Source organism: Benincasa hispida, chromosome 2 (genome assembly GCF_027475165.1).
Source record: "Benincasa hispida cultivar pf3 chromosome 2, pf3_genome.v1.1, whole genome shotgun sequence".
NCBI lineage: Eukaryota > Viridiplantae > Streptophyta > Magnoliopsida > Cucurbitales > Cucurbitaceae > Benincasa > Benincasa hispida.
This window is the reverse complement of record NC_143479.1, coordinates 3,884,086-3,906,027: the sequence shown is the minus strand read 5'-3', so window position 1 is coordinate 3,906,027 and position 21,942 is coordinate 3,884,086. Positions and strand designations below refer to the sequence as shown.

The 21,942-nt window shown below is 32.9% G+C and overlaps 2 protein-coding genes across 5 annotated transcripts; both read left to right on the top strand.

Annotated features, from left to right (window-relative positions):
- Positions 1 to 1,558: 1,558 nt before the first annotated feature.
- GC2 (golgin Putative 2) lies at positions 1,559 to 9,707 on the top strand. 2 transcript variants are annotated; one of them, XM_039023173.2, is made up of 10 exons: positions 1,559 to 1,870; positions 2,136 to 3,242; positions 4,309 to 4,419; positions 4,582 to 4,641; positions 4,893 to 4,950; positions 6,726 to 6,778; positions 6,912 to 7,001; positions 7,469 to 7,594; positions 9,103 to 9,150; positions 9,225 to 9,707. In XM_039023173.2, exons 1-10 carry the CDS (start codon positions 1,817 to 1,819, stop codon positions 9,594 to 9,596), a joined length of 2,079 nt encoding a protein of 692 aa, XP_038879101.1. In that variant the 5' UTR covers positions 1,559 to 1,816; the 3' UTR covers positions 9,597 to 9,707. The 2 variants fall into 2 exon arrangements, with proteins under 2 accessions (XP_038879101.1, XP_038879103.1); XM_039023175.2 differs by lacking the exons at positions 9,103 to 9,150; positions 9,225 to 9,707 and adding an exon at positions 7,988 to 8,222.
- A 5,962-nt stretch (positions 9,708 to 15,669) lies between these two features.
- Positions 15,670 to 21,913, top strand: LOC120070978 (mitogen-activated protein kinase 9). Of its 3 annotated transcripts, none has more exons than XR_005480097.2 (12): positions 15,670 to 16,433; positions 17,824 to 18,232; positions 18,311 to 18,438; positions 18,563 to 18,622; positions 19,300 to 19,449; positions 19,696 to 19,851; positions 19,943 to 20,080; positions 20,161 to 20,234; positions 20,523 to 20,624; positions 20,981 to 21,215; positions 21,361 to 21,565; positions 21,681 to 21,913. XR_005480097.2 is itself a non-coding variant. In XM_039022948.2 (11 exons), the coding sequence occupies exons 1-11, from the start codon at positions 16,023 to 16,025 to the stop codon at positions 21,433 to 21,435; spliced, it is 1,938 nt and encodes a 645-aa protein (XP_038878876.2). In that variant the 5' UTR covers positions 15,706 to 16,022; the 3' UTR covers positions 21,436 to 21,913. The 3 variants fall into 3 exon arrangements, 1 of the variants encoding a protein (XP_038878876.2); XR_005480098.2 differs by having other exon boundaries at positions 15,706 to 16,433; positions 21,692 to 21,913; XM_039022948.2 differs by having other exon boundaries at positions 15,706 to 16,433; positions 21,361 to 21,913.
- Positions 21,914 to 21,942: the final 29 nt, after the last annotated feature.

The following is a 21,942-nucleotide window of genomic DNA, read 5'->3' as shown; positions in this document are numbered from 1 at the left end:
GATGTTTTTAATTATTATTGTAATAATTTAGGCTACTTGTTTGCTTAGAATGCCAAAACTGGTCCATATCAGTGTGTGTTTAATTATTTATGTATTATGAATGTATGTTATAATTAAATCAATCTTGTATGTGCATATGGTGTGCCATGTAGATTTAAAATCTCACCATAGGAAGCATGTAGTGTGCATTGAAAATATGTTATAAAAGGTTATAATATATAGTATGCATGTTTAGAGTTTCAAATATTTAATATAAAGTGGTATATTAAATCCTGAAATGATTGATGTATGTTATGGATGAAAAACATATCTAGAGCTTTATAAGTTGTTATAAAATGGATTAGACATTTAAAATCCATAACAAAGGTAAGATGCATGCTCACCTAAGATTAACAAATAACAACTTGTTTTAATAGTTAAAATAGGTCGTTATCTTGTAAAACTTTTGTTACAAACTTAATCGGTCTATAATTCTTTCTAAGGTTGGAGATACTTAAGTTGACGGTTTATGAAACACCTCCTACTTGAGGATTATAGCCGAATAATTGAGCGTTGCTAACCCGATTTTATGAGCATGCGTGAGCGATGTGAGATTTTAAAATTGGTTTATCGTCTAGACATCGTAGGTTAAATCCAAATATAAATGTTATACTTGGATAATCACCTAGACTTAGGTTGTTTTAGCCAGAATATACCTAAGTAAATATTTATCTAAAACAAATAGAACACTTCAGCAGTAGATTAATAACATATACAATAATTGTTCTTAACTATCACGTCCCTAAGAGTTCACACCGTGAGATTCATGCTCGGCTTCGTATCACCCTAGGAGTGACCTCCATTCAAAAAGTATTTTCATGGGTCAATAGCAAGGTGAATAGGCGAAGTAGTTCATAGTAAGTGGGTAAAGGATGTGTGTCAACTGTCCTGTAGTCTCTTCCATTAGTTTGGACTGTGAGATTCCTATGTTGCGCCTGCTTATTGTTTTTAGGCGACATAAGCCAATCATTTTTTGGCGGCTATCCTCTCGAAAGGTTGTAACATGGGATTCGAAATAACTCAAACTCCAGAAATGGATAGGATTTCTTAGGTCTATTCCCAACCCTTACTTTCCAATTCGGTAGCATCATTGGACCGACCTTTGAGGTCTGAAAATGACGGGTTACATTTCTTATAATGATTTGCATATTTTACAAGTATAATGGTTGAATTCTTAGCCAAATTTTAAAAACAAAAATAACATTTTGAAAGTTATTTTTCTTTTTAGTTTTCAAAATTTGACTTGACTTTTAGAGTAGATAACAAAAGAAGAAATTTAAAGTATTTATAAGCTTAATGTTTTAAAACAAAAACAAAGAAACAAAATGATTTACAAAGAAGACCAAAATAATTAACTAACGGAGCCTAATATTATTTGTTTCTCCTTTCAACTAAAAAAAAGTATATTAAATAAATAAAATAACGAGGTGCGTCGGTTACAGCATCGGTCTCACACTATCCGTGACAGACCACTGATCGTGCACCAATCTTTGTGACTTAAAACCTGGGACCCACACAGAAACGTCAGCAATAATCCACGTGTTACCTTCCACGTAACCTGCTTGTCACTGCAGCCTTCTTGGCTTCCCCTCTTCCATCTCTTCCCCTATCGTCCTCCTCGTTCCGATTCTTTGCAACTGCAAGTGCGACCTCTCAATCGAAATCCACAACTACGCTGCTTTGCAATAATAATTTTATGAATGTGAATCACAGTTGATAACGCTTTCTCCTCTGATTTCAATTCCTCAACGACGAAGCTGGATCGTGGATTTGAATCATGGCTAATTGGATCTCCTCCAAGCTTAAAGCGGCCGAGAGCATTCTCCAGCAGGTGAATTTCTCCCTTCCTCTTTTATTTTCGTTCTTATGGTTTGATTTGCGAGGATTTGGTGGGAGGCTGTGAGGATGTTCGATTTTCTTTTGTTTTTGCGTTCTATAGATCCGAAATTAGATGAGTGTTCTGATTTTTGGAGAATCGAGTTGCGGATTTTTGTGTTGATAGTGTATATTAACGTTTTGTGAATGTATGTTGTGATTTGCTTCATCTTGAGGTTGGTTTTGTTTTGTTTTTTTTCTCTGTGAAATGAACGATACAGATCGATCAGCAAGCGGCGGAGTCGCTTAAAAAGGGTGAAAGGCCTCCAGCTCTTGATAACTTGGAAACCGCTGGAAAAACTGGAGATATTTTGCCTTTGAAGGATCAACTCAAGAAGAAGAACCAAGTAGACAATGATTATCATGGAAAATTGCGAAGTGATCTTAGTTTGAATGTAAGCAGAAGCCAGGATAATGTGATTTCTGCCGCATCAAAACCCTCGCCGTCGTCAAAATCACCTACACTAACGGACAGTGACTGGACTGAACTGCTCGGTACACCTAATCAACCTTCAGCTTCGGCTGCATCCCGCAGTACTGGAGCATCTTCAATTCGTGGGGCGAAGAGAGAAAGTCGCAGACCAAGTAATGCAGGTTCAAATATGTCGGTGCTGGATTTCAAGAAAACCCGGAACAACGCTAATAGCAACAAGTCCGTGGGGGAAAGAAAGAAATTAAACAGGAAGGCAAGTGATGTGGATGAATCTAATATTTCAGTTTCGTTGGGGACAAGTTCAAGAGTTGATCTGAAAAATGACAAAAATGTTACGCATTCTGGAGGTCAAGAATTGGACAAGAAAGAGGCTGGAGGCAATATTTTAGTTGAAGCAAAAAGTGTGGAAAAAAGGGAAATCGGTGGGAATTTTGATTCCAAGGGTTTTTCTTCAGAGGATTCTGTGTTGGCAATAAAAAATGGTCAATCCTCAGAAACAGCGTCGGATACAGATCAAGCTAAAAGGATATCTGATAGGAATACCATTGTGAAAGATGCTCAAAGTCATCGAGAAAGTGGTGTTTCTGGAAAAGATAAATCGGATGAAGTTTCTCATAGTTCTATATCTGATGATGTGAGAAAAGAGTGGACAGGCTCTTCAACTAGTGATGGGAGCTCTGGTTCAGATTCAGACTCAGGTTCAGCTTCTGATTCTGAAATTGAACGTGAGAGGGAAGAAATAAGGAGGAGGAGGCAGAAAATTCTGGCTGAGAAAGCAGCAGCCAAAGCCATGGAGGCTATCAAAGAACAGGAAGACTTGGTGGCTAGACTGGAAGGTGAGAAGCAGAGCCTAGAAAAAATACTAGAGGATCGAGCAAGAAAGCAAGCAGAAGAGGTAAAGTGTATAGTTTTTTTTTGTCAATTTTAGTATGAGTTTGATCATCAACTTTGTACGCGCTCCTGCCAAATGTGAATTTTGAAATTGTGGTTCTATTATGCCACAAAGAAAAGAAAAATAAAGCCAGGATACTACATGAGTGTTTTTTGTCTAAATAAAAAAAAAATTATGACCAATTATCACTAGGAAGACCTCAGTCCACTTGTATTCTAAAAGAGATATACTTCAATACCCAATTTAAGATACCTTTTCAAAAATTTTAAACTATGATATATAATCATCAGCTCCTTTCCAAGCTTTGTGGAAATCAATTTGCTCTATTTTGGTCAATCAATCAGGGCATTTGGAGCTGGTTTAAGTTCTATTTCCTTTTTGATATCCCTTCTTTAATCAACCCTTCTATGCTTACTCATCTTACTGTGAAGATTCTCTGGAAACCAGTATTTGGATCTTTTGAAGGAAGGAAGATGAATTTCTGTTCCATTTTATGTATTAAAATCTGTTTTGTGTTCGTGATGATGGATGGACGTAGGACATCTTAAAAAAAAGATGGAATTAGGATATAGAAATGTGCTTAAGCAGACAGATTTAAATACTCAACAGTTATTGAGAAAGATAACCTTGGAGAAATAGAGAGAGAGAGAGAGATGAAATGTGAGCACTCTAGCTAGCTTAGATACATAATTTATCCAAAATAAATTTTAGGTTTACAGTGCAATCCTATATAGTGACAAAGGAACTCTGGATTCCCATGCCCCAATTAAAATATGATTAGTAATGTGCATAATTAATTCATCATATTTATAAATCCTATATTGGGATGAACTACACTTGCCATTTAGTCCGTCTGCCTACCTTCTTCCATGTAGGTGGTTAGTGGAAAAGGCTATCCATTTATGAGGCACCCTATTTATGATGCACCTTTCTGGAGGCTTTTAGTCTCTGTTACATACATTTTTCATATTTTGTACTGTCATGAATAGATTATGAACAATACCCATGTACTCGTGTGTGGAATATGGATTTTGTTTTATAATGCATATCCATATATTTTCAAAATCAGGCTTCAGAGCTGCAGACATCTATGATGGAAACGATGGAGGCTGTTGAGCTTGAGAAGCAGAAGCACAATGAAACCCGTAGAGAAGCCCTTGCAATAATGGCCAAGCTTGAGGTAAACCAATCCATATCAGATATCTGTTTCTGAAATTCTGTTTGTCCATGTGGTTCTCCAAGTGCTTTTGGCAACATTTCTTTAAATTGTCTGAAGAACATTCCATGAGCATTTTAATTTATTTTATTTATCATTACTGAAGTAAATATGTGTGGTTTGCAGACTGAAAATGCGTATCTTGCAAGAACCCTTGCTTCTGTTCAATGGAATCTTGAGTTAGAGGTATGATAAGGGATGGTAGGGGAATATTGGGTACTATGTTGATGTGCTGGAAGACATGTTTATTTTCATGCTGGGCTTATTAGCCATGAATCCCCTCTTTGAACTTAATAGCCATGTCTAGCTTTCTTGCTTGAACTTTGTAGCATTTCTGTTAGCTTATGGGCAAATTCCATATTTGCCTTGAGTTCGTACTCTATAAATAATTAGTGGATGAGAACAATGAAGCTTTATGTTTCATCTTCTTGGACCAGGGTAATCGGGTTGCTGGACTTCGACAGCAGATTGAATCGAAAGAAACGGCTCATGAAGGTACAAGTTTTCTTCCATACAAACTGGTCTTACTATTGATGTGAGAGAAAACCCTCTTCACGTCTCGAGAAGAAAGAGTTTGTTGCATGAGAATTATTAAGGTCCCCCTCAAAGATGGATTTTAATTTTGACTGCCTACTTGATTCAAATTGAGTATTCTATTTGGGATTTGGACTTTTCTAAAATTGCCGACTTTATAGCGCCAATTCATTGGATTCTGATTTTTCTGTGAAAGCTTCTTTTACAGAAAGACAAGGAAACGTTAACTATAATTAAAAATGGTAGAGTAAGAAGTCAAATTCTTTGAATGTTAAAACATATGGCATTGATATTTGAGAGTCTATGTAGCCTTGCCTGCAAATTGGTTGCAACAAATGTTAATTGGAAATGATAAGTTGCAGTATTAGTCACTGTCTGTGGTATGTTTAATCCTGACTGCTTGTCAGTACTTCTCAAAATGGTTCTCATCATGGATAACTAAAAAAAAAAATAACAAGATACTAGGGATGTGAAACCATCATGTGGTTAACAAGGGCAATGAGTTTAATAGAGAATCTATAGGGAATGAATCCATGGTAGTCATCTACTTAGGATTTATTATCCTACAAGTTTCTTTAACACTAAAATGTTGTAGGGTTACGCAAGTTGTCCCTGATATTAGTTGAGGTGTACGTAAGTTGGCCCATACATTCAAGGATATATATATATGTGTGTGTGTGTGTATGTATGTATACACACACGCACACGTACATACATTCATGTACATGTATACGTACATATCTATGTATACATATGTATACACATCTACATATGAACATACACACACAAACACACACATATATATAAGAAAAAAGGGGCATGGATTAATTAGTAAAAAAAATAACAACCTAAAGGGAATCCCTATGCCAAAGAGGAAGAATCAAACAAAAGTTCTTCCATCTAAATTGATGAGTGAAGTAGGAATATTTCAAGCGTGGAGCATTCTAACTTGGGACTGAATTGTACACATTCAGAACAAATTATTAGGAAAGGTTCTGTAATGCCTTCTTCCCAAAGAAGTCGAATGAGAGTTCTACTAGCATTTGGCTACAACTCATTGGTTGTATTTTTAAACCACTTACCCGAGAACAACTCTTGAAGCCCATCTTCACCCTTTGGGAGTGCACCAAACTATACCAAAGCTTTGGCAAATGAAGTCAAAATGCTTGGAACCAAATTTGCAGTTGGTTTTATCATGGTTGGATCGACCAAGATTCTCACTTCTCGAGAATGATTTTTAATTGGTATTTTCATTTATAGTCTGTATGCAACAAGAAATCAAAATTCTTTAATAATGGCAGAACTGTCTAACTTCATTTGGTGAAGTTCTATCTCATGGTCCTGACCATATTTGTAGAGCTAGGTCAAAGTGTACTTAAATCTACATCGATAATCTGATGACTTTTTTATGACAATATAACTGGTCATAAAATTTGCATAAGACGGCATTCTAGAGCATCCATGTGGATCATGGGCATGTTTGTTTAGAGTTTGAATTATCATATAAGATATGGTTTTGTCATCACAATATATTTGGTCATAAAATTGGCATATGACTTGAGCATCCATGTGGATCATGTACATGTTTGTTTATAGTTAGGATTATCATATAAGATATTCTATGATGATCGTGGATGTGTTCCCATGGAATTTGGGTTCTCATTTAAAATATTTATATGGTCATTATTGGAAGTGTTTTGTGTTAATAGTTCTTGAAAGCCCTTTCTTTGTTGTAGAACTGAGGAGGAGGATCGCAAGCTCTCATCAAGCTGGAACATCAACAAAACCAGTAAGAATTTATTGGCTTGTGATTGTCCGACTGGTCTATTAGCAGTTTCCTTATTCCTTTTCTCAAGTTGCACATTACAACCTCTCTCAGATAATTTGCCTTCTCTGATAGCTTCTACTGCAAAATGTTGTAGTTGGCTTTTAAAGGAATTGGATTTGAATTGGAGATTCTTGAGGCAGAGTACTCTCTCATCACTGATAAAGTCCTCCAATTGCAAGAGAAGGTTAGCTTTTCTAGTAATAGAATTGAAAATCCCATATTTTTATTTTCCTTCCCACAAACGATTCTAATCAATGTGTACTCATTCAGATGATCTTTTAATTTCTTTATCAACAAAACCTCCTCTCCTTTCTAATTTATTGGCATGAAATATTAGTTTTGATAGTTACACAAAATCAGGGTACGAGTTCCTTAGCATCATTTTGTTCTCTTTCTTTCCAGATTGATAATAATTTAACTGTGAATATCGTTTTAGTTTGGTAGATATCATTTTGTATTCATCCAATCTAATTTATTTGCACATTTTGGGGACAGGATTTTTTTCAGTCCAAAATTTAATGTCCATTGTGTTATACCTCTTAAATCTGTATTATCATGTTTACATTTTCTAATTATTCAATTGTATAAATGTGGATCTTGAGATGTTGATGAGAATTTTAATACTCATCTCGTCTTTATTGTTAATTACAGGGGAAAAAGTTGGAAGGAAACATAGAGTTGATGAGAAAAGAGATGGAGGAACCAACTGAAGTTGAGGTTGAACTCAAGAGAAGGCTTGGCCAGATGACTGACCATTTAATTCAGAAACAAGCTCAGGTTTGTCTTCCACTGTTTCTCCATTTAAACTGTAAATGCCAGTTCTCCAAATTGAGTTCCATTTCTCTACAGTAGAAATTCTACATGGTGTGAAAGATACTCTGCTTAAGTTATTAATTTCTATTTTCTAGGTTAAAATATATAGACATTAAGAACCACGAATAGAATACTGGCATGCTTCCTTAACTTGCAGCTCTAGATATCAAGAACACTGAACATCTAATGAATGCGTTAGGTGGCATGAATTAAAAAAAGATTGCAAAAGCTGATATCAACCCTTGCCCTTAATAAATTTAAGTTGAGCTTTTTTTAAAAAAAGATCTTGAGTTTAAATTATCACCATTTTTTCCCCATGATATGTCTAATTCTGCAACATTTCATTTCTTTATGAAGTATGTGTTGGAAGGGTGGACGATTCTCAGTGTGCCCGTAGATCATGCAGATGACCCATTACTTCAAGGAACCCTTTTCTGTCTCCCACTCTTAATTTCACAAAATTGTAATTTCTTTTCGAAGTTTGGCAAGTCTAACTTCCCCCGTACAGTATGTAGATGAATCATATTAAACAGTACCATATTTTCTCTATGTTTGAGGAATGGACAATTCCAACTGGTCCAAAGATTCTTCACCTGAACTGTATTTTTTCCCTTCTGACCTAACACCCCAAGATACTCAGCGTTTCGTATTGTGCAATCTTAGTTGCTAACAGATCGGGTGAGTAGTTGGAAGTGCTGAATATTTCCACTGTCAGTTCTAAAGGAATAGGGAATAGAAATGAGTTTTAAAGTGATTCTGTCCTTGAATTGAAGGATCATACAACTTTTAGGTTACTGGCATGGAGTTACAATATGTTCTCCAAATCCGCTCATTTGTGTAACATCTCACGTTACTAACTGCTTTTGATGTAAATAAAAAAATAATAATAATAACGTAAAATTTCGATGAAATGGGATAAAAGCATCCATGATGCAAATAATAATAACCTAGTTCCCTTCTCATTCCCTAAAGAAATTGGAGTCAGGAGTCGAATGGCTGATAAGTCCAGCTTTCTCGATAGACTGTCATCCTCGTAAATCCATCGAAGCCTATAGTTTGTCACCCTATTAAAGGCTAAAAGCTTCGATAAATTTGTTGACTGAGCTAAGTTTAGCTTCTCCAGGGAAAAATATTTAGATTTTATTCAGATTTATATCTGACCTCACATTATGGGTACATCTGTGGAATATTGCATATTGTGGTGACTCTTAGCATCATTTTGATATATCGTCTATTCTTTAATGTTCGTTAGAGGTTTCGTTATAAGGCTTTACTATGCTGTTGTAGGCAGTTTAAGAATGACGGTTAATCCTTATTTCTTGCGATCATATCTATATTCATTAGAGCTCTCTTGCATTATTATTCCCTTCTATTCTCCAATTGTTCCACATCAAAACCCTGTTAGATTGTTAAACAGGAAGGAGTCCCATGTGTTAATAGAATTCACTGTTGGAGTTTGATTTTTGAATTAGGTGGAGGCACTGTCTTCGGAGAAGGCAACTCTTCTCTTCAGAATTGAGGTACCAAAGCCATCCTAAAATCTGCTAAAACCAGGAATTAACTTCACGTGTACTGAGTATATCTTTTATTGCAGGCCGTAACGAGGCAGCTAGAAGAAAGCAAATCAATGGTGAACATGAATGACATTTCAAGCACCTCGTCGAGGGACTTGGAGTCCGGAAAATGGGAACTTTCAGGTTCAAAACTGAGACCGATGTTAGAGGGCAAGATCGATTCGGGCAAGAAACACCTAGGATCATTGATCCAGCAGCTGGATGCAATATATGTAGCAGGCATGGTGTTTATAAGGAGAAACCCTACAGCTAAATTGTGGTCAGTGGTTTATCTTGTATTCCTTCATTTATGGGTACTTTACATTCTCATGTCACATTCACAAGTAGACACAGAGACTAAGTCTGGTGCTGTTATTTCCTTGGAAAACATCAATGCCTCTTTAAACATGTGAGTGATTTTTCCTTTCCCCTTTTTGTTAGTCTTATTTTTGGGAACCACAAACAGATAGATACCTCTCTTTTCATTAGATTATACTATTATTTTACATCTCTTATTTTTTCAACTCTTAAGAGTTCGTTCTCTCGAATGCGAATTGCGGTTGACCATAGGGCATTTCAGAATTTGGTAGCATTTTAGTACGATTTTAGATTTCGGTTAAATTATAAGTGTAGTGTAAAATTTTCTTGTACTTTAAAAGGTGTGTAATTGGTTCTTGAATTTTTGTTTGTATCTATTTGACCCATAAAATTTAGTGTACTTTAAAAAGTGCATAATTGGTTCTTGGAACTTTTGTTTGTATCTATTTGACCCATGGAATTTAGTGTGTGAGGGCTTTTCTTTTGTGGTTTTTGGTATTCTTCCTTTCTTCTTCATTGTAGTTGATGAGCTGTTTCTACTACCTTTAGCAATCAATCGCTTCTCCATATACCATTTTCAAACTTTAGTCTTGCATTCCACTCAAAATTTGAAACTTGTTTTTTACTTCTATTTTAGAAAGGGGAGGATCAAGCAGTTTTATTATTATCAGGCCAAATCATATATAATACTCTTTGAAATTTATACTTTTATTTCAATAATATCTTTAAACTTTTTATTAAAAAAAATCTAAAATGCTCTCACAGTTAGCTTCTAAAATTGTTTCTGAAGTAACTTTGAACTTTAAAAAGTTTAAATGAAATTTCTTATGACTTTTTTAAAATTAAAAAAATATTACAACTGGTATATAGATAGAAATCATTAGAACTTCATTTGAAACTTGCTTTTTGAAAGGTTAAGAATGTTAATGTAACCTTTGGGAGTTTAGTGATATTTTTTTAAGTGGGGGTACTAATGATTTTTGTGGTAAGGGTATGTGTGATTTTGTTTTTTAATTTTTTTAAACTTTATAGTATTTTGGATCTTTTGAAAATTCAGAATTTGTTTAAAACAAAATACTAAAAAGTTTTCAACCAAAACTAATTGGAAGGGTATTTTTTTTTTTTTTTTAAAAAAAAATTATTTGTATTTTCGGGCCTTTTGAAAGATAAGGCGTGTCTTTGAAACAAAATGCAATACTTTGCCTTTTTGTTACAAAACCAAAGTAGTTAAAAATAAAAACTACCTCTCTTTTTCACGTTATTTACTTAGTTCACAAAAATGAGCTTTAAGTCTAGTATAATTAACATAAAATTTGTACTATTAACTTAGAAGTTAGAGGTTCAATTTTTTTCACATGTAAAAAAATATAATTTATTTATTATTAAAATAGACGACACGATTGACAGATCCAAAATGAGAGATGCTCCTTTAATCTTTCAACTCTCAATTATTAGTCCAAAATGATGTACTCTTATTGAATATCAAATTTGTCTTTCTTTGATCTTATTTTTCAACTCTCCATATTCCTAATAGAAAGGATCTAGTTATTTTGTTTTTCTAAATCTAATTAAATAGAAACATCATTGATTATGACTAATTAAATATGTGGGACATGTGAATTGTGATATATACTCTAATTAATAAATTATATTAGATCATGTGGAAAGGAGCTTGTCTGTACAGACAAAGTTTTGATAATGAGACATGACATATCATGTCGACACATTTAAGATGTTGATTAGATATTAATCTTATTACAATTAAAATATTGTGTAAAAGTCTTATAGCCTCCTATCAAGGTCAAATTGATCAATTAAGTAATTTTTTTATAGGATTCTTCCAACCCATCATTCTCATATTTAATATCCAAATCTTTGTTAAATAAACTGAATAAAAATCTGTTAAATTACGTTCTTTGTGGGAATCTCCCCTTAGAAATGTTTTGTCCAACTTATAAAACTATACAACAGGAAACTTGTGTTAATTAATGAAGGAGAACATTATTGGAGATGTCCACGGGACAGGGTCGAGATGTCATTTTCCATTCCAGTTCCCGCTCCCCATTTCATTTCCTATGGGGATCAGGGCGGGGATTCTCTGCGGTGATCGGGTTCTCTATGGAGAATTTTTCCCCATTACCTTTTTTTTTTTTTTTTTTTTTTTGTATAAAGCTATTAACTTAAATCACTAATGTTAGCACATTTTAATTAAATAATTAACTTTATCACTAAATTGTTTATTATGATTAGTTTTATATGATAATTTGAATTTAAAGATAAATTACTCAAATTTTGGCTTAAAAAAACTAATTAATTTTTTAGTAGAAAAAAATAAATATAAATAAAATTATTCACAAATATAATCTAAATTTAAACATCCAATTTACACACATTCATTATATTTTCCAAAAATAATCAAATTTGAAATTTAAATATAATATTTATATAATAATAATAATAACATAACATTAGATAACTGTACCAAATAAATATGTAAAAACTAATCGGGACGGGGAACGGGGCCGGGGATGGAGAATGCATTCCCCGTCCCCATTTAGCTCACGGGGAATTTTTTTCCCCACTCTCTCTTCCATTCCCCGCCTAATCGGGGAATCCCTATCCCCGTGGAAAAATTAGATATCTCTAAGTCGTACCTACATTATTACTCCTAATCTAATATTAGTGCCTCACTTAATGTATTTAATAAATTGGGGTTAAAAAATAAATTGAAATTAAAAATTAACATAATATCTTTTTTATTAGTAATATAATCTTTATCAGTTTATTTATTATTTAAAAAGAAAAAGCTAAGCTAAACCTAACCTTATAGACAGAGATATTGATTTCCTATCCTATAAGTCGATATTGGGTCTCCTACCCTATAAGACTGCAATTGTTAAACTAAAAAAAATGTAAGGTTAACCAATAACTTACTAAATATCCTACCAAATTTTAATTAAATTCTTCCATGACATTACATATAGTTAATAGCTGTTTTTAAATATACGAAAATGAATAAAAATATTTACAAATATAGTGAAATTACACTGTCTATATGTGACAGACCGTGATAGATTACTATATCGTGACACAATAGTAGACTATCACGGTATATTACAAGTAGATTGTGATATTTTACTATATTTGTAAATATTATCAACAATTTTGTCATTTAAAATAATTTCCTAACTATATATCTTGACCGATCAAATATTTATATAACGTTCAACATGTTTTCAAACTTCAACTAAGTGAGATTTTAGATTAATCCAACTCAAAACTTACAAAATTATTAACAAAAATTAGGTTTTTTTTCCCTTCAATAAAGTGTTAGAATTTGTATAACGTTTAGTATGGTTAAACTTTCAATAACTATATCTTTAAACATTTATTTCGTTTTTTTTAAATTCCACTCATATTTGATATGGTATTTATTAAATTTTTATTTCAAAGATAATTGTTTTAAATAGTAAAATTACTGAAAATATTTTCATGTATAGTAAAATGTCACTGTCTATCAGTGATATGAAATAAAATTTTTGCTATATTTTGCTATAATCTGTCTATCGCGGTCTATCACTGAATTTTGTTATATTTGTAAATAAATTGGTTCGTTTTCATTTATTTGAAAATATGCCTTATTTCAATATATTTTTTTTTTCTCGACATGATCACATTTCAATTTTATTACTTTGATCTCTCACCTCATTGTTGTCAGAATAAAAAAAAGTATTTGTCATTTTTTTCTTTAGTAATATCATGTTCATAAAAACTTATGTACTACAATAGTGCCATTGTTTTCTTTTTACCTATCATTATTATTTGTTGCTAGTTATATATTTTAAATGCAAAAACTATGTTTTGCGTTTAAACATTAATAGAATAGTACATCACGCAATTGGAACTTTTTCCCTAACATATCAAACTTTAAAATTTTCTTTTCTTTTCTCATTTTTAATGTCTTCTAGAAAGTATAAATAAAATAAGAAAAAACTAAACTAAAAGAATAATAATAAATGTAGTTTTCATGCTTTTTACCTTACCACATGGAATATTTTTTTATAATAATAAAAAGTTAAGAAAAATATTGGTACAACATGATTGAAAATTTCAAAGTCATAAAGATGTTTAGGAGTACTTTTTTTTTTTTTTCCTTTCACTTTTCTAAATATTTTATTTAAAAAAATTGTAACCAAAATTGATTCTAAGTATTACAACTAAATAGCATATGAAAAATTGAACGTACTTTAAATTTGAAGCTAATTTAAGAGGGAATGTTAGCTTTTATTATTTCAATAAACAATAGATTTACCAAATTAATAAACAAAAAAAATTTGCCGTCAACCTAACCGACCATCAACCAATAGGATAAATGTTCAAATCCACCTATTCTAAATGTTGTTGAACTTTTTTTTAAATATTTATAAAAAAAATTGTTAGAACGGTTTGAGTCGGAGATATTATTTTATGAGTATGGATATTACATATCTAAAATTTAAATACCTAGGTTTTAAATGATTGGAATGATTAATGTTCCTGTTTGAATTTATAGAATAATTAATGTATGGAAGTTAAATGATTGTGTTTGATTTACCAATTTTGTATATAAAAATTCAAACTAAATAATTATTTAATCAAAGGTAAGAACAAGTTATATATTCATAATTAAATTTAATTATTTAATATACTGTTATATTGACTCATTATTTAATCACTTAATATGCCAATAAATGAATGTTTTTTTAATTAAAAATTATTTAAATTACTTGATAAAAATAATTAAATAAATATTAATTTTATATTAAAAAATTAAGATAATATAAAATATCAATGGTAAATGTATTAGTTGAAATTTATTAAGTCTAAATAATATATTTGCATATAATAATTAATTAAAATTAATAGTAATAACTAATTGATATTCATATATTAATTAATTAGACATTATTCATCTCTCCAGTCTAAAAATCCCATAAGTATGGAGGATATTAAAAAATCAATGCAAACGAGATTTAAAATTCCTAAATAATAATATTTTGGATTTTAAAAATGAAATTAAGTGAAAAAAACATAGATATTAAATATCTATCTGCAATTCCATGACTGTGACGTCATGTGCCCTTATTGAGGTCTTAAAAAAGAGATTAGGGTACCTATTTGTACTGGTGATTAGGGTTTAGGTTTAACCTTAGTTGATCTACTTTAGTTAGATAAACCCTGAAAGTTAGTCCCACTCAAAAGCTCCCTATTTTATTTTGTTTTTAACTCAACAAACTTAACTATCAATACAATTACCTAAAATTAGATTGTTCAAAAAATCCAATGATCCGAAAAAATCGATCAATCCAATCTAATCCGTGCGGGTTATCAACTCATTTGGGTTGGATTGAGTTCAAATAAATGTAAATTTTATGGGTTGAGTTGGTTCATGGGTTCACTTAATATAATCTAAACCAATCCAAATCAACCCGAATTTATTATTAACTTTAAAATATATTTTTTATTACTTATAACGCAATTATTTATATGTATATATATTGATTTTAAATTTATTTAATTTCAATATTTTTTTAATAATGTATTCTTCAACAGCTTTTAAAAGTGGTTTCTTTACCCTTTAGAAATAAAATTTTCACTATACATATTGAAATCGAGTGATTAATCTTAATTCAATATATGAAAATAATTAAATTAGATTTTTACATATTTATATTTTGTTTCTTTTTATAATAAAATTTTAAATAAATTATCCGATTAACCCAAACTAACCCAACCCAAATTTTTCATGGTTGGGTTGGGTTCACTTTTTTAATAAGAGTTATTTTAGTTGAAAAAATTTAAAAGTTAAACAATTGAATTGGATCTAAAATGTCTTTCAATCAAATCAAATCCAACCCATGAACACCTCTACCTAAAACAATGGGCAAATATACAACATTACCTTACTATCACAATCAATGAAAAGTATATATTCAATGTAATAAAGACACGTAATAAGATAAAAATTCATGATCCAAAATATGAATAAAGACATCAATTACCATTTTAAAAGTTGATGATTTGATTTTTTAACTCTCAAATGTAGAACTCCGCAACAAAAGTAATAATGATTACCAGCATTGTATTTAGATATATACTTAGTATTGTAAAGATAAAAGATGAAAATTTGTTCCTTATTAAATTGAACCCAAGAAGGATGAATAAAATAATGAAAGGAAGCTTATGGATTGATGTAAAAGGCTTTTGGTAGAGTCAAGATTCGCAAGTTGTACAAAAATTTCCCCACAAGACTTTCGTAATTGAAGAAAAAAGGCAAAGAAGAGAGAGAGATAGGAGAGAGAGAGAAAGAACAGTGAATATTTGGAAATGGGAAATGCATAGATGGCAGAGCCAGCGAGATCTTAGAGATCAAACAATTTTTGTAGCGCAGAGCGTGGCATTGCAATGCTGGAGCTTCAATCGAGTGGTTGTAATTTCAATCAAACCCGAATTTTCTGACCCTTTTTTCTTCTCTTTCTTTTATGGGGAGTGGAACTCTCGTGGACGGTGTTCGTCGCTGGTTTCAACGTCGCACTTCTTCTTCTTCTTCTTCTTCTTCTTCTTCTTCTACTTCTAATTTTGATCCTAATTCTGATTCTTCTGATCCTAATCTCAATTACCCTAATCACCATAAGTTTGATTATGTTGATAAAGGTGGTGTCAATGGTGACCAATTGTTGAGTAGCGATTTACGCGCCCAATCGACCATTGCCCACAAACGCAAACCTCTAAGGAAACAAACCCATCTCGTAGGAGAAGGGATTCTTGAGGAATTACCTGAGGAGGAGGACGACGATCTTGATTACTCTGTCTTGAAGCTCATCAAAGTTCCCAAACGGGTCAATCACTTCAGACATCCTCCTCCTCTTGCTTTCATGGATTCCCACAAGAAGGTATTTGTTTCTTGTTGCTTCTTCTTTTTCTTTGATCTGGAGATCTGTGTTTGATTTCGTTTTGATTTTTTTATCCTATGGGATTTGAGATATTGTTTCTGTCTAGTTTTTCGTGTGTTTTTTTTCTTATTAAGTTGATTTTAAGTTACGGATGGAGGGGTGGATTTGGGATTTCTTGTTTGATCTTTGTGTTTTGTTGGTAAGTTTGTTTTTGATGATCTGGGGATTCTTGAGAAAATTGTTTTACACGCTGAAAGGATGGAGAGGTAGAGTTTTGGATTGGTAAGGCAATATCTAATGATTGTTGTCTGAAACTTTGTCGTTCATTTTCTTGACATGGGGTTTCCTATCCCATCGCCTTGATTGACTACAGGGCCACAGTTGAAATTGTGGAACTATTCAATTTAAGAAGATGATTCTTTACCATTTGAAAAATTAGGAACTTTGTCCAATAAAAAATTGCCCCACTTTTCACCACCGAAGGAAAATAAAAAGAGGTCCACTTCGACTTCTAATTTTATTTTTTTGAACAGCCAATTTATAAGCCTATTGTGGTTCTTGGAATTATTTGAAGTGTCCTCGTCACTATTGTCTTGTATCTTGCAATCTTCTCAACTGAGCTGTCCTTGACTCTTGTATCCTTCTGTTATCCTTCCATATTTTAAGGGATAAGACTCGTTCGAGTCCCACACTCCCTTTCCCTTGGCTTCTTCCTCAATCAATTAACATTATAATCAATGATTTTTCTATATTTTTCTGGTAAAATATATTATCTAAAGAACTTGGTTTCATGTTAGAAATATAATTTCTTGTGACTCTTGTTAGGAAATGGAGTTTCTTCTCCTCCCTTGGATGCATATATACATGAATGCAATTGATTCCTTTTGGACTACCCGTTGAATACTCTCGCTCCCTATTCTTAAATTTTAAAAAAGAAGAAGAAAAAAGCTCTTTGTTGAGTTGTATCATATTTCAGTAGATATATGCATTCAAATAAAATATGTGATCAACTGTTGCATGTTAAACTGGTAAGTAATTAGTCATAGGATTTTGCTAACTTAACCTGGAGCTTTTAATGTTTTAATTTCAAGAGAGTATTCAGCCTTAAAATGAGTTATTCAAAACTTCTCCTAAATTCATTCACAGTGAAGAAGAAATTAACCTCCTGCCGGGGCAACAACTATGGGATTCTTGATTCTTATATAAACTGTGGGATTGTTAATATATTTAGGCTCTTGGCGATTGTTGGACTTGTAGCATCATATCACCAAGTTCTTTCTTTGATATATAAGCATTTCATATGTGAAGCAATAACTTCCAGATCAAATTTCATGTAAAATCCTTTGTTCTCATGTTATATTTGTTATTCCACTCTTTGAATGTTGTATAGGGTGGGTTGGAAACAGAATTTTTCACAGAGTATGGAGAGGCCAGCAGATATCAGGTTCAAGAAATAATTGGTAAAGGCAGCTATGGGGTTGTTGGTTCCGCCATTGATACCCATACTGATGAGAAGGTCGCAATTAAGAAAATTAACGATGTGTTTGAGCATGTTTCTGATGCCACAAGGATTTTAAGAGAAATTAAACTCCTACGGCTGCTCCGTCATCCAGATATAGTAGAAATAAAGCACATTATGCTTCCTCCTTCACGGAGAGAATTCAGAGATATTTATGTTGTTTTTGAATTGATGGAATCTGACCTTCACCAAGTAATTAAGGCCAACGATGATCTCACTCCTGAGCATCATCAGTTTTTCTTGTACCAGCTTCTTCGTGGTCTGAAATATATTCATACAGGTTGGTGGTCTCCCAGTATTTGCTTTGAACTTAGTTTCTTTTTTAATTAACTGATCAACTTTCCTTTTCTTTTTCCAGCAAATGTATTTCATCGTGATTTAAAGCCCAAAAACATTTTAGCTAATGCCGACTGCAAACTGAAAATTTGTGATTTTGGACTTGCTCGTGTATCATTTAATGATGCACCATCTGCTATTTTCTGGACTGTAAGACTGATCATGAAACTTTTGCATTTTTAATTAATTTTTCTCTCTTGTTATTTTCCATTTTGATTGTGTTCCAAGAGTCGGGTTTGCCATGGTTTTGCTGATTAATATTCTCTTTTTGAAGGACTATGTTGCAACTCGGTGGTACCGTGCTCCTGAACTTTGTGGCTCTTTTTTCTCAAAAGTAAGTTGCTTTACACTTTGACTACTCTATTCTTGTGGTTAAACAGGCTTTGTAATGTGATTATCTGATGCTTTAAGCTCAGAAATTATCATGATGCGTGACATTTCTCTTCTCTCCCTCTTTCTTCTCTCTCTACAGAAAAAGATTATTTACTTTTTGGTTCTCCTCTTTGGTGGTAGGGGGCATCTGTTTTCTTATTTTCAGTTTCATGTTCTTTTTTCTATATGAATAAAAAATACTGATCTGCTTAACATGGTTGAGGTTTGAATTTGTATTTGTATATATGTATTTTTTTCTTCTTCTTACTTTTACACCATGAATGTGGGTAATATGTTTAGATGCACAGTTGGTATTTTTGCTTTCACTTAAGCTCAGCTGCTCAAGTGCAATCCATCTTGTCCTACCTTGGCCTTTATGTGGCTTGCTGCTATTGTAAGAACCTTATTTCTACAATTTAAGGATCCTGTAGACTGAGAACTGAAAATAGTTGAGAACGATTGGACAAAATATTTGGTAGCTGCTTAATATTGTCCCTTGGGTAATTTGGATAGGCTATTTGGATTTAACTGATGTAGCCAATTGGTGCATTAGCAAAGCCAAGTTTGCCAAGTGAGTATTGATTTGTCATGGGATGTTAATGTTGACCAATCTTTATTTTAAAATTTTTTTTTTCTCAGTACACTCCTGCAATTGATATTTGGAGCATTGGATGCATATTTGCGGAAATGCTCACTGGAAAGCCACTGTTTCCTGGGAAAAATGTGGTGCACCAGCTGGATCTGATGACTGATGTGCTTGGCACTCCTTCTGCTGAGTCCATTGCTAGGGTTTGTTATAAGATCTCAAACTTCACTTGTTTGATGACTGATGTTGCTTTTCTGCTTTCTTTGTTTTTTAATTTTTCAACTTGTTTATCTTGAATGTAATTCACTAATTCTGCAAACCTTGGACTCTAATGATAAAATTAATCAGCTTAGGAGTTCGCCAAACATTTGAGACATCAAGAATTCAAATGTTTTTGGGGATCCGTTTGACAATGTCTATTCACGGCAACCTTTCCATTATATTTACAGATTCGGAATGAGAAGGCAAGAAGATACCTTAGTAACATGAGGAGAAAGCAGCCTGTTCCTCTCACACAAAAGTTCCCCAATGCCGATCCCTTGGCTCTCCGCTTGCTTCAACGCCTGCTTGCATTTGATCCCAAAGATCGTCCCACTGCTGAAGAGGTGAATGAAGTTATGATTGCCAAGTATATTCTATAGATATTTGTATAAAGTGACTCATTTTTTTTATAATGTTCTATGGTGATGCATCCAGGCATTAGCTGATCCGTATTTTCATGGTTTGGCTAATGTGGATCGGGAACCTTCAACACAACCAATTTCAAAACTTGAGTTCGAATTTGAAAGAAGAAAGTTAGCAAAAGATGATGTTAGAGAATTAATTTATCGAGAGGTCTGCCCTAAATTCGAGTGCCCGATTCTTTAACTAGTTACCATTAGAACTTCATTGATCTTGTTGTTTGACGTAAACAGATCTTGGAGTATCATCCTCAGATGCTACAGGAATATCTCCGCAGTGGAGAACAAACTAGTTTCATGTACCCAAGGTAAAAATCCATTTTTATGATATACAATGAATTCTACATTAACCCCCGTTATCCTTTTGGAAAATTCAAAGGTTTTAAAGAAATATATTCATTTCTTCAAATAAAATATATATATATATATATTCATATTCATTGAGTCAAAGCTCTGATATGGATGTTGAAAATGTATTATTTTGGGGTCTTTTTATACATGCTCTGTGTATATATTTATATACAGAAGTCACTGTGAATTGGTTGAGAAGATTTGTCATTTTATTTGATGACCCCTTTTTCCTTTCATATATTCAGTGGTGTTGATCGCTTCAAACGCCAGTTTGCACATCTAGAGGAACATTATGGTAAGGGTGAAAGAAGTACTCCACTTCAAAGACAGCATGCTTCGTTGCCAAGGTAAGATTAAAAATTTTTATCTTCTTCTTTGCAAAAAGAAACGACGTAATTATGTTATGACCTACAAAAGGACTTCAAGAAGAAAGAAGAAATATCACACCTAGTCGGACTGTATATGCAAATATGAAGGGTATATTCGTAGTATATGCGAATATGAAGGGTATATTCGTAGAGGAGAGAAGTGTTGTTCCCGGATCCAGGGCAAACTGCAATGTGAAGGCTGAAGGAGGGAGACAATTGATCCCCTTACTTCTAAGATTTGAAAAAAAAGCTATATACAAAAATTAAGATTTAAAAATTTTTCCTTTAACATTGATCTTTTATTGATATATCTTTCATGCTCTGTATTTGTCCAGGGAGAGGGTTTGTGCACCAAAAGATGAAGCCGAACAACACAATGATTTAGAAGGAAGAAATGTTGCTACATCTCTTCAAAGTCCCCCAAAGTCGCAAGAGGGTGGTTCTGAAAACGCAAACGGTAACGAACAAAATGGACTAAATAAGCCAAATTACAGTGCTCGTAGCTTGTTGAAGAGTGCCAGCATTAGTGCCTCTAAATGTATAGGTGTTAAACCAAGAAAAGACCTAGAGGTATAAAGTTTGTTTTCTTTGAATTTTACTTCATAAGTTCTTGAACTAACATGACAGGTATTTGGGACACTCTAAGAAGAAAAGAAGTCGTGAAGTCACCTTGCATATCTCTAGTATTTTGACGTTTGTTCTCATTGAATGACAGGAGGAACCGATTACAGAGACAAACGACGAGGCAATTGACGGGTTGTCTCATAAGGTGTCGGCCTTGCATACTTGATATTTCATACTACTTTGTAAGATCCATTGAAAGAGTGAGACAAAGCAATGGGGCTGCTCGTTTTGCATATATTTTTTCCTAAAGGACATGTTGGCTACAAGGCAAAGTGTAGCGAAGTTTCTAAAGTCAGGTAGATGATGCTAACAGTAGGTTTCCTCCCATTATTTCATTGTACAATTTTTGTATTACTGTCGAGAAAAGAAAAACATGGTTCCATGTAATTTTGATTTATTTGTATTTTGAAGGGCCCTCTCAGGTTGTTGCCTCGTGTAGCATGACTACCACGTCGGAAGAACAACAAACAGGCATTGGATTTATTCATCACAAATCCTTGTTTTGGCTTATATACCTCTATTTCACAGGCTTGTAACTCTGATGAAAATGAATGTTGTACCTTGATTGAGATAAATTTTCTGGTTACCTTAAAATATTCTCAATGAGTGAATAGTTTACGATAGAAGAAAAATTACTATACTAAGTCATACCTTGCCATTTGCTTCAAGCTTC

Excerpts from the sequence above, each read along its gene's own strand:
- GC2 (XM_039023173.2), top strand. The coding sequence starts at position 1,817 with ATGGCTAATTGGATCTCCTCCAAGCTTAAAGCGGCCGAGAGCATTCTC. Across the intron at positions 4,642-4,892 it reads AATGGAATCTTGAGTTAGAG|GGTAATCGGGTTGCTGGACT; the intron begins GTATGATAAGGG and ends TTCTTGGACCAG. Across the intron at positions 9,151-9,224 it reads CTCTTCTCTTCAGAATTGAG|GCCGTAACGAGGCAGCTAGA; the intron begins GTACCAAAGCCA and ends CTTTTATTGCAG.
- LOC120070978 (XM_039022948.2), top strand. The coding sequence starts at position 16,023 with ATGGGGAGTGGAACTCTCGTGGACGGTGTTCGTCGCTGGTTTCAACGT. Across the intron at positions 18,233-18,310 it reads TCTGAAATATATTCATACAG|CAAATGTATTTCATCGTGAT; the intron begins GTTGGTGGTCTC and ends TTCTTTTTCCAG. Across the intron at positions 19,852-19,942 it reads ATCGTCCCACTGCTGAAGAG|GCATTAGCTGATCCGTATTT; the intron begins GTGAATGAAGTT and ends TGATGCATCCAG.